Source organism: Lissotriton vulgaris, unplaced genomic scaffold (genome assembly GCF_964263255.1).
Source record: "Lissotriton vulgaris unplaced genomic scaffold, aLisVul1.2 SCAFFOLD_334, whole genome shotgun sequence".
NCBI lineage: Eukaryota > Metazoa > Chordata > Amphibia > Caudata > Salamandridae > Lissotriton > Lissotriton vulgaris.
The window spans coordinates 288793-306172 of NW_028244801.1; the positions used below are offsets into that span (position 1 = coordinate 288793).

Genomic DNA, 17380 nt, shown 5'->3' on the forward strand with positions numbered 1-17380 from the left:
TGCATTTGTGGGAACCTTGCCAGTCATAAAAAATGCGTTAAACAAATGAAGGTTAAAGTGTCTCATTAGATATTATGAAATGTTCATTAACGAGGCCAGGGACTGGCCTTTGGAGCACCAGTAGCGAACAATGGTTGGCACAAAGTGTGGATGGACTGGCACAAAGTTTGGATGGACGGACACAATTTACGGATGAGCCGTTTGCTAAATCATTAGGAAAATCCAGTATCCTGCCTCTATTTCAACCCGTACCTTAACTTATGTTAAAAAGCAGGAAGAGCGATTATGGACTACATTAGTGAGGATTTAGAGCACAAGGAAGTTGACAAAGGGAAAAAAGGTAATCAAAGACCAGTTTGATGGAATAGGTTTTATTCATATATTTAATTAGTGTATTGGACACCGAGAGCTGATCAAGATATTGCCGACCAGCTGCAGGTAAGAGGTTTATTTGTTAAATTTTTAGGTCTGGTGTACACAATATAAATTGTTGGTGATTCTTTTTTGTGTCCAATTCATCTGGATCTCATCCAAGGCGTGATTAAAAGTAGAGTTTAAACTTTCATAAAGATCTGAGGGGTCACGGACAAGACATTCTGATGATTTACTAGCCAAATGGCTGGCCAGTATAGAAGAACAAGCATTGGCAGAGCCAAAAGGTTTGCCTATGTGAAATCTATTAGCTTTGTTAATGTTTTTCTTACATGTTGCACAGCAGCATATGAGCTGCTGAGTAACATGGCTTAAAGTAAAACAAGCATTGGCATAGCCAATAGGTCTCACTTTTGGGACCTTTTAAGTATTTAGTTGTGCAGCACAATATCCTTGGTGCAACCACATTAACTGTTGTGTGGATAAACACTTATAAGGTCCCAAAGGCGAGACCTATTGGCTATTCCAATGCTTGTTGTGGTTGTGTGGGTGTGGTTGTGTGTGTGTGGGTGTGGTTGTGTGGGTGTGGTTGTGTGTGTGGTTGTGTGTGTGGGTGTAGTTGTGTGTGTGTGGTTGTGTGTGTGGGTGTGGTTGTGTGTGTGGGTGTGGTTGTGTGTGTGGGTGTGGTTGTGTGTGTGGGTGTGGTTGTGTGTGTGGGTGTGGTTGTGTGTGGGTGTGGTTGTGTGTGTGGGTGTGGTCGTGTGTGGGTGTGGTCGTGTGTGGGTGTGGTTGGTTGTGTGGAGTTGTGTGTGTGTGTGTGTGTGTGTGGTTGTGTGAGATTGTGTGTGTGTGAAATTGTGTGTGAGAGTGTGTGTGTGAGATTGTGTGTGAGGTTGTGTGTGTGTGAGGTTGTGTGTGTGAGGTTGTGTGTGTGAGGTTGTGTGTGAGGTTGTGTGTGTGAGGTTGTGTGTGAGGTTGTGTGTGAGGTTGTGTGTGTGAGGTTGTGTGTGTGAGGTTGTGTGTGTGAGGTTGTGTGTGTGGTTGAGTGTGTGGTTGAGTGTGTGGTTGAGTGTGTGGTTGAGTGTGTGGTTGAGTGTGTGGTTGAGTGTGTGGTTGAGTGTGTGGTTGAGTGTGTGGTTGAGTGTGTGGTTGTGTGTGTGTGGTTGTGTGTGTGTGGTTGTGTGTGTGGTTGTGTGTGTGGTTGTGTGTGTGTGGTTGTGTGCGGTTGTGTGTTTGTGCGGTTGTGTGTGGTTGTGTGTGGGTGCAGTTTTGGGTGTGGTGGTGTGTGTGTGGTTGGGAGTGGTTGTGGATGTGTGTGGATGTGTGTGCTTGTGTGTGCGCTTGTGTGTGTGCGCGCGCTTATGTGTGTGTGCGCGCTTATGTGCGCGCTCATGTGTGTGTGCGGTTGGGAGTGTGCGGTTGGGAGTGTGCGGTTGGGAGTGTGCGGTTGGGAGTGTGCGGTTGGGAGTGTGCGGTTGGGAGTGTGCGGTTGGGAGTGTGCGGTTGGGAGTGTGTGGTTGGGAGTGTGTGGTTGTGTGTGCGCGGTTGTGTGTGTGGTTGTGTGGGTGCAGTTGTGAGTGTGTGTGGTTATGTGTGTGGTATGTATGTGGTTGTGTGTTTGTGGGTGTTTAGTTGTGCAGCACAATATCCTTGGTGCAACCACATTAACTGTTGTGTGGATAAACACTTATAAGGTCCCAAAGGCGAGACCTATTGGCTATTCCAATGCTTGTTGTGGTTGTGTGGGTGTGGTTGTGTGTGTGTGGGTGTGGTTGTGTGGGTGTGGTTGTGTGTGTGGTTGTGTGTGTGGGTGTAGTTGTGTGTGTGTGGTTGTGTGTGTGGGTGTGGTTGTGTGTGTGGGTGTGGTTGTGTGTGTGGGTGTGGTTGTGTGTGGGTGTGGTTGTGTGTGGGTGTGGTCGTGTGTGGGTGTGGTTGGTTGTGTGGAGTTGTGTGTGTGGTTGTGTGAGATTGTGTGTGTGTGAAATTGTGTGTGAGAGTGTGTGTGTGAGATTGTGTGTGAGGTTGTGTGTGTGTGAGGTTGTGTGTGTGAGGTTGTGTGTGTGAGGTTGTGTGTGAGGTTGTGTGTGTGAGGTTGTGTGTGAGGTTGTGTGTGTGAGGTTGTGTGTGTGAGGTTGTGTGTGTGAGGTTGTGTGTGTGGTTGAGTGTGTGGTTGAGTGTGTGGTTGAGTGTGTGGTTGAGTGTGTGGTTGAGTGTGTGGTTGAGTGTGTGGTTGAGTGTGTGGTTGAGTGTGTGGTTGAGTGTGTGGTTGTGTGTGTGTGGTTGTGTGTGTGTGGTTGTGTGTGTGGTTGTGTGTGTGGTTGTGTGTGTGGTTGTGTGTGTGTGGTTGTGTGCGGTTGTGTGTTTGTGCGGTTGTGTGTGGGTGCAGTTTTGGGTGTGGTGGTGTGTGTGTGGTTGGGAGTGGTTGTGGATGTGTGTGGATGTGTGTGCTTGTGTGTGCGCTTGTGTGTGTGCGCGCGCTTATGTGTGTGTGCGCGCTTATGTGCGCGCTCATGTGTGTGTGCGGTTGGGAGTGTGCGGTTGGGAGTGTGCGGTTGGGAGTGTGCAGTTGGGAGTGTGCGGTTGGGAGTGTGCGGTTGGGAGTGTGTGGTTGGGAGTGTGTGGTTGTGTGTGCGCGGTTGTGTGTGTGGTTGTGTGGGTGCAGTTGTGAGTGTGTGTGGTTATGTGTGTGGTATGTATGTGGTTGTGTGTTTGTGGGTGTGGTTGGGTGTGTGTGTGGTTGTGTGTGCGCGCTTGTGTGCACGCTTGGAGCTTGTGTGTGCGCGCGCTCGTGTGTGTGGTTGGGAGTGTGCGGTTGTGTGTGTGATTGTGTGTGCGGTTGTGTGTGTGCAGTTGTGAGTGGTTGTGTGGGTGTGTGGTTGTGTGTGTGTGGTATGTGTGTGTGTGGTATGTGTGTGGTTGCGTGTGTGGTTGGGTGTGTTTGTGTGTGCGTGGTATGTATGTGTGTGTGGTTGTGTGTGTGTCAGGGGTGTGGAATTTAATATCTACTTGTCCATGGGGCAGGTTGCTTCATAAATCTACTTGTCCTGTAACAAAATCCACTTGTCCCTTTGGTGCCATGTAGTGCGGCGACAAATTATGGCAGCAATCTCATTATATAAGAGCTCTTATATAGCCTCTCTGATTATGCCAGGGCTCATACCATGGTAGTGTTTGAATACTAGCAATTCCTTTATGTTGCCATGTTTCGGCAGATCTACATACTGGGACTGAAGGTAGTAGTAAGCAATAGTTTCAGAGTTGGAATGCCCTTTTGAGTCTGTTCAAACCTGCTAACCTGCATGTTTAAGAGTTTTCAACAACTCTTCTCTAATCTTGTCCAATACTGAGAAATGTTGGAAATGTACTCCTGATAATGGCAGACTCAAACCTTCCTCCAGAGTTAGGAAAAAAGTGGTTGGAGGGAAAAATAACTTACAAACACTCAGGTTTTCGCATGAGCAAATCTACACATGCACATATTGCTCATGCTATAATGCAGTTCACAAATATTTTCTAGGACTACAATTTCTTGTCCTACTTCTGTAAATTCTTGTGAATTCACGAAAACCATATAGCTAAACTTAATGCAAGTACATATACCAAGGGTGCACTTTTGAGACTTTCTTTAATAATTGGGCCCCTAATTGTGTCTGGCCTTAACCATGACCTTTTGAGTTTATTGAAATTCTCTCTCTCTCTCTGTATTGGCTGGCTTCACTGTGAGTGACAGAATTCGGCTCTTTCACAAGGAGCATATTGGCACAAAACATAGTTATGTTCAGTGCCAATAACTAATTTGGCAGTGTGTGCTTTTTGAGACCAAAAACAATTTTTGCTTTTGACAATGTTTGTTGTAATGGTGATGGTCCGGCAGCTCTCAAATCAATACGTTTTTACAAAAACAATGCCAAAACAAGTCCCGTATTTCTAAAACTAAAACACTGACCAGCAATTTCAGACCTACTGGCTTTGCCAAAGCTTGTTTATTTTTTCCATAATCTTATTGATACTGGCTCCTCTGATTTTCTAATATGAATAGCTTTACGAAATACTAGCATGCATCAACACATTTTACTAAATGATGCTGCAAAGATATGGTACCTGAAATTTTACAGTAGTTTAGCAAAATGTTTTTTTCCCCTACTTTCATTTAGGAACATTTTATATTGAAAGTTAAGAATCATTAATCTTTCTTTCAAGCTTCTGCAGATATTTGCTTCTAATCATAGATCATTCTGGGAGCATTATGCATAGCCTCATACTGCAAAACTTTGAAACCATGTGTATACCTTTTTATACTGGAACCACTGTCAGTAGTGCAGTCAAAATTTACATTTATTTAGAGCGTTCAACCTAATAATAAAGGCTTTAACTTAATGAACCATGAATACAAATTTGAACAGCATTAACATATGCACACAAATATTAACTTAACTGCAGGCAGTGCCCTTCCCTGACCTTTAATGTGGTACTGCAAACTGGCAGCCAAAGGGTTTGTGCTACAGGGTGTTGGGCCTACTTGTCCCAATGACAAAATACACATTAAAACTTGTTGCCCTTGACCCCAAACAATAGTCCTGGGTGTCGGGCTATAGGAATTCCACATCCCTGGTTTGTGTGGTTGTGCGTGTGGTTGTGTTTGTGTGGTTGAGTTTGTGTGGTTGAGTTTGTGTGGTTGAGTTTGTGTGGTTGAGTTTGTGTGGTTGAGTTTGTGTGGTTGAGTTTGTGTGGTTGAGTTTGTGTGGTTGAGTTTGTGTGGTTGAGTTTGTGTGGTTGAGTTTGTGTGGTTGAGTTTGTGTGGTTGAGTTTGTGTGGTTGAGTTTGTGTGGTTGAGTTTGTGTGGTCCGGAGTGTGGTCCGGAGTGTGGTCCGGAGTGTGGTCCGGAGTGTGGTCCGGAGTGTGGTCCGGAGTGTGGTCCGGAGTGTGGTCCGGAGTGTGGTCCGGAGTGTGGTCCGGAGTGTGGTCCGGAGTGTGGTCCGGAGTGTGGTCCGGAGTGTGGTCCGGAGTGTGGTCCGGAGTGTGGCCGGGCGCGTGGCCGGGCGCGTGGCTGTGCGCGTGGCTGGTTGTGGATGTTTGTGTGGTTGTGTGTGACAGTAATACTAAAAGCATCTCAAAATAAAGGAACACAAACATCGAGTTTGTGGTTGAGTTTGTGGTTGTGTGTGTGGTTGTGTGTGTTTGTATGTGTGGTTTTGTGTGTGGTTGTGTGTGTGGTTGTGCGTGTCGTGTGTGTGTGTGGTTGTGCGTGTCGTGTGTGTGTGTGTGGTTGTGCGTGTCGTGTGTGTGGTTGTGTATGTGTGTGTGGTTGTGTGTGGTATGTGTGTGTGTGGTATGTGTGTGTGGTTGTGTGTGGCTGTATGTGTGGTTGTGGGTGCTTGTGTGTGTGGTTGTGTGTTGTGTGTGGGTGTGTGTTTGTGTGTGGTGTGTGTGTGGTTGTGTGTTGTGTGGTGTGGTTGTGTGTGGTGTGGTGTGGTTGTGTGTGGTCGGGTGTGGTGTAGTCGGGTGTGTTGTGGTTGTGTGTGTTTATGTATGGTTGTGTGTGTTGTGGTTGTGTGTGTTGTGGTTGTGTGTTGTGGTTGTGTGTGTTGTGGTTGTGTGTGTTTATGTATGGTTGTGTGTGTTGTGGTTGTGTGTGTTGTGGTTGTGTGTGTTTTTGTGTGGTTGTGTGTTGTTGTGTGTGTTTATGTGTGTGTTAATATGTGTTTGTGTGTGGTTGTGTGTGTTGTGGGTGTTGTGGTTGTGTGTGTTGTGGTTGTGTGTTTTTGTGTGGTTGTGTGTGTTTATGTGTGTGTTAATGTGTGTTTGTGTGTGTTTGTGTGGTTGTGTGTGTGGTGTGGTTGTGTGGTGTGGTTGTGTGGTGTGGTTGTTTGGTGTGGTTGTGTGTGTTTATGTGTGGTTGTGTGTGTTTATGTGTGGTTGTGTGTGTTTATGTGTGGTTGTGTGTGTTTATGTGTGGTCGGGTGTGGTGTGGTCATGTGTGTTGCGGTCTTGTGTGTTGTGGTTGTGTGTGCTGTGGTCGTGTGTGTGGTGTGGTTGTGTGGGTTTGTGTGGTTGTGTGGGTTTGTGTGGTTGTGTGGGTTTGTGTGGTTGTGTGGGTTTGTGTGGTTGTGTGTGTTTATTTGTTGTTTTATGTGTTTATGTGTGGTTGTGATTGTTTATGTGTGGTTGTGTGTGTGTTTATGTGTGGTTGTGTGTTTATGTGTGGTTGTGTGTGTTTATCTGTGGTTGTGTGTGTGTGGTTGTGTGTGGTTGTGTGGTTGTGTGTGTGTGGTTGTGTGTGTGTGTGTGTGTGGGGTTGTGTGTGTTTATGTGTGGTTGTGTGTGTTTATGTGTGATGTGGTCGGGTGTGTTGTGGTTGAGTGTGTTGTGGTTGTGTGTGTTGTGGTTGTGTGTGGTGTGGTTGTGTGTGGTGTGGCCATGGTAGCCATTAAATGTCTCGCCAGCCCAGCGCATGCGCCGGGTCAGGCGAGACCTAAAAAACAAGAACTATGATGTGCCCAGCAAAGATTGCATCATTACGCTTATTTTAATGTCTTACTTGAAGTCCTGTAGCATAGCAGCCCACGCTGCTGTGCAACGTGTGAAATACAGCAGGGGGTTGGATGGGCCAAACATGAGGGAGGAGGGAGGGAAAGACATCGAAGAGTAAGTAGGAGGAGTGCATGAGGGGTGGGTGAAACCACGGGGAAGGTGTAAAACAAAAAAGAACATCGGGGAGGTTGGGAGGGTTAAGGAATAGAGGGAGTAGGGGTTGGTCCAGGGAAGGCATGGCTTAGCAGTTCGGGCTGGACTGTTCCCATGAGGCACAGGGTCAGACTGATTTGCATATGGCCATGTCTGAACTGGGGTGGCAGAGTGGGCTAAAGAACGGTGATGGATTAAACCCAGATCAGTTGACTGGAGGTGAGTGCTTGTATTGTCAACGCTCTGTCCATCATTTCCTTTGGTTTTTCATTGTTCGCCATAAGTTGGCAGGGTATGCTCAGACGTGAGTCCCTTGCTCACTTTGCCACTGGATTCAAGCAAGCCGGGCTGAAGACTGCTGAAATGCCAGGAACCGGTCCTCGGTAGCTTGTTTCCGGTCCAAGGAAGGCATGGCTTGGCAGTTCAGGCTGGACTGTTCCCATGAGGCACAGGGTCAGACTGATTTGCATATGGCCATGTCTGAACTGGGATGGCAGTGTGGGCTAAAGAACGGTGATGGATTAAACCCAGATCAGTTGACTGGGGGTGAGTGCTTGTATTGTCGACTCTCCGTCGATCATTTCCTTTGGTTTTTCGATGTGGTGTAATGGACAGAGCGGCGACTTTGGAGCTGTGGAACGAGGTTTCAGTCTATGTGTTGGCTTGACATCCTGTGATTCTGGCCAAACCTCTTAATCAAACCTCGCCTACAAAAAAATGAATGTGTCTTTATTTAATGTAACGTAACAGGTGCTCATGTAAAACACTCCAATGCATTCTGGTGGAATTCGCGTTCTATAAAACTGCAAAATAAGTACATTTGACTAAAATCCATGCATTATTATGTATTGTCATCCTTCCATGACTAATCAACAACAACAGTCCTAGTTCTTATGGCAATATTCATTTACTGGACTGTAAACATCCATGGTCGAAATTCGTTATCCAAGGGATCTCTTTAGTCTCAAGATAATCCTAAGATGTTTCAATCTACTGCCTCTTTAAAACAACAACCTCTCTGATCTATACAGACAGGACAGCACAAACAAAAAATGTGTGAAAAGTGAGATGGCACCTCACGGGCGCACCACCAATGGGGCCCCTGGTTGGTACTCACCAGGATGGCCCTGTTCTCATCATCGGTGCCATCAAGCTAAAACAAAAGCGTGTCTCGAACCCAAAAGATAAAAAGACAGTGGATGGTGCAGTGGACACAACTTATATGTGACACAACTAACAACATGTAACATTTAACATATAAGTCACTGCGCAACTAGGACAATAAACTTTACTTTCGTTCCTTTCTTTGTTGCAAAACAGTGAACACACATATACTAAAAAAGGAGAGAGTAAATACTACCTATCGATTCACTCTCTACTTACAGCCGACATGTTTCATTGCCTTGGTTTCTATCAGGCAATTTCTTCAGGGCAATTCACTTTAAATGCCACTGCAAGAGACACTGAATCTTGGGTGCCTGCATGCAGTTTTGCCTCTCATACCAGTATGATAATTCGGAATCCAGCTCCCTTAGGTGAGCATGGTCCTTACTCCCCGTTAGAGAAAGTTACGGTGTCAGAGTAGCGGTCGGCGTCCTCTCAACCCTCGAGGGTTGAGAGGACGCCGACCGCTACTAAAGAGATCCCTTGGATAACGAATTTCAACCATGGATGTTTACAGTCCAGTAAATGAATATTGCCATAAGAACTAGGACTGTTGTTGTTGATTAGCTTACAGAGTGGAGGGCGTCCTAGTTCTGTTTGTCTTTCCCTCTAGACTCCTATTTTTGTAGATCCTTCCATGACTGCCTGCCTCCACCAAATCTCCAGGTCTTCATACACCAAGAGCAGCATATGGTACCGACTCACTTCCAGCCTCTACACTCCCATTGGCACAAAAGAACCACCCTCTTGAACCTTGCTGGCCAGCCCTTGAAAAGGTCACTGGATACATGAAATCTAAAAAAGAAAAGGCGCCTCCGTTTGATCTTTTGGTGTGCCCATGATACAGTCCATTGAGCCAACTCCGGGACAGAAGGTGTAAAATAAAAGGCAAATCACAGTGCTGACATGTAACCACTAAGCAGCTGATGGCTTGCGTTCAAGGATCAACTCACCTAGAGTGTTAAATATTGGTCCGGTGTGATGCAAGCGCCTTTAACAAATCAATAAGAACTTACTGGGATTCCTTGTGCAGATTAACAAACATGTTTGTAAAGGTAAAAACATGTATTTTCAGTATACAGTATCTGGACAGGGCTGCACCAGTTTGCCTTCGGGTCTAGTTTGCGCTATGTGAAAGGGAAGGGGGGGGGGGGGGGCGGAGATTTTCCAATTGGGGGGCGGGGTGGGGCGAGGGGGGTAGGAGGGGATGCTTGGGAGGTGCAGGAAGTTTGACACCATGGAGAGAGTGAAAAAACAGCACAGCGATGGTTCAATAAAAAGGAATTACGTTCTGAAACAGCACAGCTACAAAAATATAGGGACTAAAAAAACAGACCTTGATTAAAAACAAAAGAGTAGCTGCAACAACTAAAAATGTGTGTTAACAGGCTGAGATTTACAAAATTTAAAATCACGCTGTAAATGTGTGCAGCCAGATGTTGGCGAGAGACAAAGAGATTGAGGCACACCTGTGAATGTCAAAAGCAGTAAGAATGAGGGAACTGGTGGTTTCGCTTTTGCCATCAGACGCATGTGTAAACTTTTTGGTGACGAATGTATAAATGAGCAATGCTTGAAATGGCTTGCAATAATAGTACTCCTTTTGAGTAACTGATTTGTCTGTATTGTGATCTTAACTGCATTTAGACTGAGAAGTACAATAAGTGATCATAATAAAATAACATGTCTAAAGGGGGAACCAAGCAGCTACTTACGTGAGCAGTCCATAGATTCAGCCCAGCATTCTTTGTCCGTTTTTGCTTTTTTAAAATGGATGATCCCATGAGAACCAATCCCATGACTGAACATATTCTATTTGCCATCTGCGAGCAGGCGGGGCTCGTAATTTATAAGGCAGCCTAAGATAGGACCATTGTCATCACCTCAACAAATCCTACTCATTTGCATAGAATTCCAAGGGGCTGATTGGCTGAAAGTATTGGTGTTCTTGGCACAGATCTGCCAGTGTGCAGGTAAAAGAAGACAAGCACAGCACAAGTGCTCTGCAGGGGAGATGATGTCACTGCTCCTTGCTTGCCTCTTCGGTCAACCAAAAACAAAAAAACCTGAGCCGGCAAGCAGGCTTGAAATGCGTGCAGCCAGGGTGAGAATGATTAGGTAGACAAGCACTGCGTTCAAGGGGCATTTTGTAAACAAGCACTGCACTTGTTTACAAAACATTAAAAAAAAGTGACCCAAAAGCGGATGGAAACAGTACTTCGGGTTATGGGACAATGCCAAGAAAAGCTCAGGAGGAACGACACAAAGAACAGGAAACAGTATGATGCAACCAATAGAAATGGAGGAAAAGTAAGGGGCAAGCACAGGGACCAATGAAAAGCAAGGGGGATGGAAGTAAGCCCTTTTTAAGACTTATATTGAATACAATAGATTTCACAAGCACAGCGCATGCTCTGTGCAGACGAATCCTAAAAAGCAGGAAGTACTGTTTCCCTGAGGTTTACTACTAGTTTAACTAATGTAGATCTAGGCAGGGCTTGAAATAAGTAGTAGCCTTGGAGCTCAGGACTCCTTGTTTGTGAGTTGGGCTCCCTGCTGCACCTCTTTTAGGAAGCCCAGCAGGATACGTATACTTTCAATTTGTGTTGATAAAGAGATATGGTTTAAATTAATCATGCAATAAAGTATTTAAATATCTACCTTGGTTGACAGAAAGAACATTGCATCGTCCAACTTGGGTAAGAAAATCTGTGGTGTGTACTGCTCACAAATCCTTGCAACGGTCCATTACTTGATTCGTTATACGGGAGAAATTTGCAGTTTGCAGTGTGTCAAGCAGTCAGTAATCATGATGTGCTCACAAACACTGGGCGGAAGTAGCAGCGTAGAGCTTTCAACAAAGCTTCGGGCTATTGCTTTTCCTTCTTCATAGGTTCTCCCTTGCACTGCTACACTCTGCAATATGTATCCAGATTCCTTCTCTCTGCGGAGAAGGATCAGAGCAGGTACGTAGCATGGATGCGGGCTCCGAGTATCGATGAGGGTGCAGAGAGCTGCCAAGATACAGATGGCACTTGGGAATGTGCAGAAGGTTTCCATGGCTTGGTGTGCATAGGGCATGGCAAAGGATGCATAAAAAAACATCTATAAATACGCATTACTGAGGGTGCTCAGAGATAACTGCACAATGTTGAGGATGGACATTGCTTAAATGTAAATAAATGTAAATGTTGTTTATTTGTAAAGCGCACAGCTGCCCACACCGTGGGTGTCCCAGCGCTGTATACCACTGGGGAACCCGTCCTGGCTTTCCCTGTGAGATGGTCCCTTCTGGGCACCCCCAAGGTGAGACCAGGCATCCCCGGCGTTGAAGGGGCCGTTGTGAAGATTAAGCAAGCTATTGCTTAGAGTTGCAGAGTGGGACCCATGATTAGACTAGGCACCGAGGCAAGAATTATCAGGCCCGCGGACATTTTGACCCAAGACCCTGCCGCGTTGGGAATCGAACCCTGGTCCCGGGCCGACCTCAGCTTCCGGGTCTGCCGCCTCTAACCATTGAGCCACACTTCTTAGGCAGTGCAGCACAAGGTGTGAAGGAACTGTGTAGAGTCAAGCGGAATATTTGCCGGGCACTGCTGAAGATGTGCAGTCAGAGTGCATAAGTGCATAATGATAATTGCTATGGTGTTCCTTGCATGGTTCATAAACAGCATTAGGACCTTCCAGTACCATGATACTGAAATACATTTGCTGCTGATACAGGTTTTGGAGAAGCACAGAGGAAAGGAGCAGTATGCAGTTGAGCAAATAAAGGATCTAAGGATTGAGGACGACGACCCCCAATCTTAATGGCCTGTCGATCCTCTGCATTAGGCGAGGGAATTAGCTGGGATCCACAAGCTAGATCCAAAAATAGGATCCCAAATTATCATGCAAAAAACATTTTAAAGATCCTTCGTCCTAGCTAGTCATAGGTTTGGTAGATTCAAACACATGGTACCTGATCGCAGTCACCGATGACATCAGAGCGCTGCTCGACAACGGAGAAACAGCAGCCCTCATCCTCCTCGACCTCTCCGCGGCCTTCGACACTGTCTGCCATCGTACCCTAGTACAACGCCTCAGCAACGTCGGAGTCCAGGAAAAGGCACTGGAGTGGATCATCTCCTTCCTCGCCGGGAGGACACAGAGAGTCCGCCTCCCCCCGTTCAGATCTGAAGCCACCGAAGTCATCTGCGGCGTCCCTCAAGGCTCCTCGCTCAGCCCAACCCTCTTCAACATCTACATGAGCCCACTCACAGACATCGCACGCCAGCACAACCTCAACATCATCTCCTACGCCGACGACACCCAGCTGATCCTCTCCCTTACCAACGACCCCACCACCGCCAGAGCCAACCTTCACGAAGGGATGAAAGAGGTAGCCGAATGGATGAAGAACAGCCGCCTGAAACTGAACTCAGACAAAACGGAAGTCCTCATCCTGGGATCCTCACCCGCTGCGTGGGACGACTCCTGGTGGCCCCCCGCCCTAGGCAGCGCACCCAAACCAACAGACCACGCACGCAACCTGGGCTTCATCCTGGACTCCTCCCTCTCCATGACCAGACAAGTCAACGCCGTCTCCTCGTCGTGCTTCAACATCCTGCGCATGCTACGCAAGATCTTCCGGTGGATCCCCACCGAGACCAGGAAGACAGTTCCCCAGGCCCTCGTCACCAGCCGTCTGGACTACGGCAACACCCTCTACGCCGGAACCACCGCCAAACTCCAGAAGAGACTCCAGCGGATCCAGAACGCCTCAGCACGACTCATCCTGGACATCCCCCGTCGCAGCCACATCTCCGGACACCTGAGAGATCTGCACTGGCTCCCGGTCAACAAGAGAATCACCTTCCGTCTCCTCACCCACGCACACAAAGCCCTACACAGCCAAGGCCCAGGATACCTCAACAGCCGCCTCAACTTCTACGCTCCCAAACGCCAGCTTCATTCGACCAGCCACGCCCTCGCCGCCGTCCCCCGCATCCGTAGAACCACCACAGGGGGGCGGTCCTTCTCCTACCTCGCCGCCAAGACTTGGAACTCCCTCCCCACCCACCTCCGCCTGACCCAGGACCACCTCGCCTTCAGGAAGCAACTCAAGACCTGGTTGTTCGAGCAGTAGTCAAATCTCCCCCCCCCCCCCCCAGCGCCTGGAGACCCTCTGGGTAAGTAGTGCGCTATATAAATTCAATGATTGATTGATTGATTGATTGATTGATTGAGACACTTTAGCAAACAATATCAATGTTTTGTGATACAAAGCCACAAAAAAGCAGCAATGCATTATGCGACAAAATCAGACTATAAATTTCAGAAAATTGAGGGCCTGGTAATAACTTGAAATACAGGATTGGCTACAAACGTTAGCTATACCTCTGACGTTTTATGGCTTGGCATAGGAATTACTATGATAAAAGAAAAAGCTCAGCTCAAAAGAGGACATCCCTTCAAAGCTAAAGTCCAAAAAATACATATGAAACATTAGATTATGCATATGGCTCTGTGCTCAATCCCGAACATGTAATTAGAAGTAAGGCATTTAAATAGCATAGTCTGTTGAATCATGCGTCTTAAAGTAGCACCAGATCAAACATTCCTCATGGGCTGCAAATGAGAAATATTTTCAGATTTTGACACTGGCACTGCCAGGGAATTTAACCCAAAATGTGACACAAAAAGATGGAATAGAAGCTCAGCTGAGGGCGACATCACCTGTGATTTGGTTTTAAATCAAGCCTGGCACAAGGGACCGAAGACACCAGAAAAACATCCATATTGCTTTACTGTTGTAGGCAATAGAAAAGGTCCCCATGACATATATATATATATATATAGTCAAACCCCCAACTAAGCTGTCATGGACAGGTTTAATACTGTGCCCACTACAATCACACTGCTAAGAAAACCTATAAGTTCAGACATTCAAGGGTAAGGGGAAAGGCTGTAAAATTCAGGACAATGTTATGACAGAAGGTAGAGGAAAGAACCTAATGACCTCTTATGCACTCCTTCCTTGTTTCCTGAAGTGCCATAGATACCTTCTATCTATGGCAGTCTCTGAGCACAATGCCCCTCCAGGATATGTTTCTTGCGGAATTCGAGAAAAGTCAACTCTGGAGGGGTTAGCCACACTGTGGTCTAACTGGGCTACCTGGTAATGGTTCATGCTTTTGCTTAATTTTACTAATCTTGTTCCTGCCTTAGTTAAAAGGGACTATCTAATTAAGAGAGGCATACACAGTTCTACTGCCCAAAGCTTTAGCATGATAAGAAGGAATTCTATAATGCATCTTTGTTTGCTGACATCTGAAAATAGTTCATTGGAGTGCAACATATTTTCACTTTAGAGGAGAGACAAATGGAGCATATGTTTGCACTTGGGGGAGGAACAGACTGAAAACCCACCACAATTCCTTAGAGCATGTTACACTGAGAGGACAATAAATGGGTTAATATTGGGTGTGACTGAGCGAGAGCAGTGGACTGAAGGGGACAAAAAATTCCACAGTTAAGATATCACTTAAACCTTAACTACTGCCCAAGCAATTACCCTTGAATGGTGGAAAGCAGAGGTGAATGACACAGAGTGAGTAGACTGATGGGTAGGAGTTTGTAATGTGTAACGTAAAGGTGAATTAGACAAAGTGGGTATGCTGAAGTTTGTGTAAGCATTTGTAAGGAGGGAAGTAGACGTGAATGAGACTTAGTGAGCCGGTTGATGGGTATGTGTAGGTTTGTAAAATGGAAGTTAAGGCGAGTGAGACTGAGTGGGTATGTTAATGGGTGTGTTCGAGTTTTTGCAGTAGTTTGAGTTGAAAGGGTGAAAGTGAATGACCATACTCATTGCACAATAAATTGCTATTTTGAAAGCAGCAAGAATTAATGAAGACCTGACTAGTCCGTTTATTATTGTCATGATGTAATATCCTCTATTACATACTTATTATATGCTAATGTAGGACAGCACTTTGGGTATTTGTATTGTGGTGTCATACATTTTTGTCACAGAAAAGTTGGATTCCATTCATGAATAACTGGTATAGATGCAATTCTTGACATTGTGTATTGTAAGTGTGAAAAAATCTTTAACGTTGTGAAATGCACATGATGGCGGTGAGACCGACAGCTGAATCTTCACTGTGGACTGCTGTTTATGTTTGCCACTGTTCCCACTACTAAGTCTTGAGAAACATTAGCTACGCCCAGCATTAGTTGTTTTCCAGGGAATCTCTTGTGGTGAACACCATGCTGCTCTTTTGTTGCTCATACTCCTCTTCAAGCATGATTAATCTCATTCCTATTCTTAATTACTCATATACAGTAATTTGTGAACATAATATTGAGTGGCACATCTTAGTAGATGAGAAACTATTGTAGTGGTTTTCAATCAAATTTCACTAAAATAGGTTTATAATTGGTTCTGGAAAGGCACCTCACTTTTGGATTGGTTCGTATATGTGGTAGGAGCTGAAAATAGAACTGCCAGGGAGTGAGTGAAACATTACAGAAAAACACTTTCTGGGCTTTGCCCAAGGTAACATTCACAACTTACTTGGTTTTATATTTGGGTATGTTTACTCAGTTTCATTTTTGACCCAGTTATAACTTGCGCCATGCAATAATATCCGATAGGTCTGACACTAGGACGCAATAGGGTTTGAGCTTTGCCACACTGGCTTGGTTGAAGTCTGAGAATATTTGTTTACGTTTTGCTTTTGACCGTAACAAATTGTGGCCTGTATGGGATAGGCGGGTCCTCAGTGGGTGGGACTTTGGCCAAGGACTCTTTGAGCTAATCATGTGCTAATTAACATTAACAATGTGCCTGATAAAAACAAACTATCGCATTTTAACCCCTTAAGCGCTGCCGTCGGCCAGCGGTCGTCGCGTGTACTACCTTGGTAGTGCTGCGCACGTCCGTTGGCCGACGCGGCCCCACCCGTTATTTGAACAAACGTTCGACGCTCTAAACGGGTTAATTATTTAAAACAATTATAGTTAGTAAAAAGTAACAGTAAAATTAACATTGTGAATAAACCCTTACTGGTACCTGCAACAAGCTCCAGCTTCTCGCCGGGGTCCCCCTCGGAGTAGAGCTTGGGGTGACACCGGTAGCCAATCTGACTGATGAGACTTGCAGGTAGTGCCACCAAGTCCCGCCGAATCAACACGCAGGAACGACTCTCCATGGATCCTGGAATTGGGTCTGGCTTCTCTTGAACAACTGGAGAGAGAACGAAAGAAGGTTGTGAGAGGGGGCTCGCTTCAGTGGCACGCGTCGCTTAAAGGGAAGCGACTCCTGAAGACTTTAGATAGAAAAGAGAAGCAACACAAAGTTGTGCTACCCAAGAGAAGCATGTTTACAAGTTCCTCGGAACATTGAAATGTATTGTGCAGGTAAGGCACAAGGGAATCCCATGACACATAGACCTCAACCTTCACAGCTCATAAGCCTGCAGTAGGAACAAAAGTGGAGTTATTTAACTAAACCATCAATGGTAATAGGCCTGGATTATACATGAAAGGGCCTCTTCAGTCATTGATGGCTTTAGGCAGCCAATAAATCATCATAAATGTACCCTTTAACTCATTCTGGCACTGATGTAGCTGCCTCACTGACTCACTATTGCATTCATTCACTTATACAACACTCACTCAACAACATATACATAGGGGGTATATATTCCAATCACAAATCCAATTATACACAGTAGCAGATAATGGTATTGTATTTAAAGTATGAATCTTTTTAAGTTCCAGAATAACCCACAGGTTTAAAAGCAATGTCTAGGTATGGTAAAATAAAGATATACTATTGACAATACCAATCTATGTTGGTCGCCTAATTTGGAGGCAGCAGCCACATACAATGTGACGAACAGAAGATGAAATAAGAGACAGGAAAGCAGCCCATCAGGGGAGCTGCAGCATGCTCTAAAATGAAAATATAAAGTGGATAAGAAATGAAATGAAGTGGAACTTCTAAAAAGAGAAAATGAAAAACTGACAGACTGGCCCAACAGCCCTGCTACTGAAGCACCTCATTTGCAGGCAAACGTGATTGTGATAGGACAAATGCTGTCACTCACATGGTAAGAGAGAGAATGACCCATTTGCCCAAGCTGTATCCTCTCACAGATGGAAGCAGAATGTA

General features: G+C 45.7%; 1 protein-coding gene across 4 annotated transcripts in view; it reads right to left on the reverse strand.

The window, feature by feature from the left end:
- LOC147666724 (nucleus accumbens-associated protein 2-like) overlaps positions 1-17380 on the reverse strand; it is a 418781-nt gene that overhangs the window by 42739 nt on the left and 358662 nt on the right. For all 4 annotated transcript variants that reach the window (XM_086948923.1, XM_086948925.1, XM_086948926.1 and 1 more), the window contains one exon: positions 16277-16450. In XM_086948923.1, coding sequence (XP_086805049.1) covers positions 16277-16450 — 174 coding nt within the window. The remainder of the gene's footprint in view (positions 1-16276; positions 16451-17380) is intronic.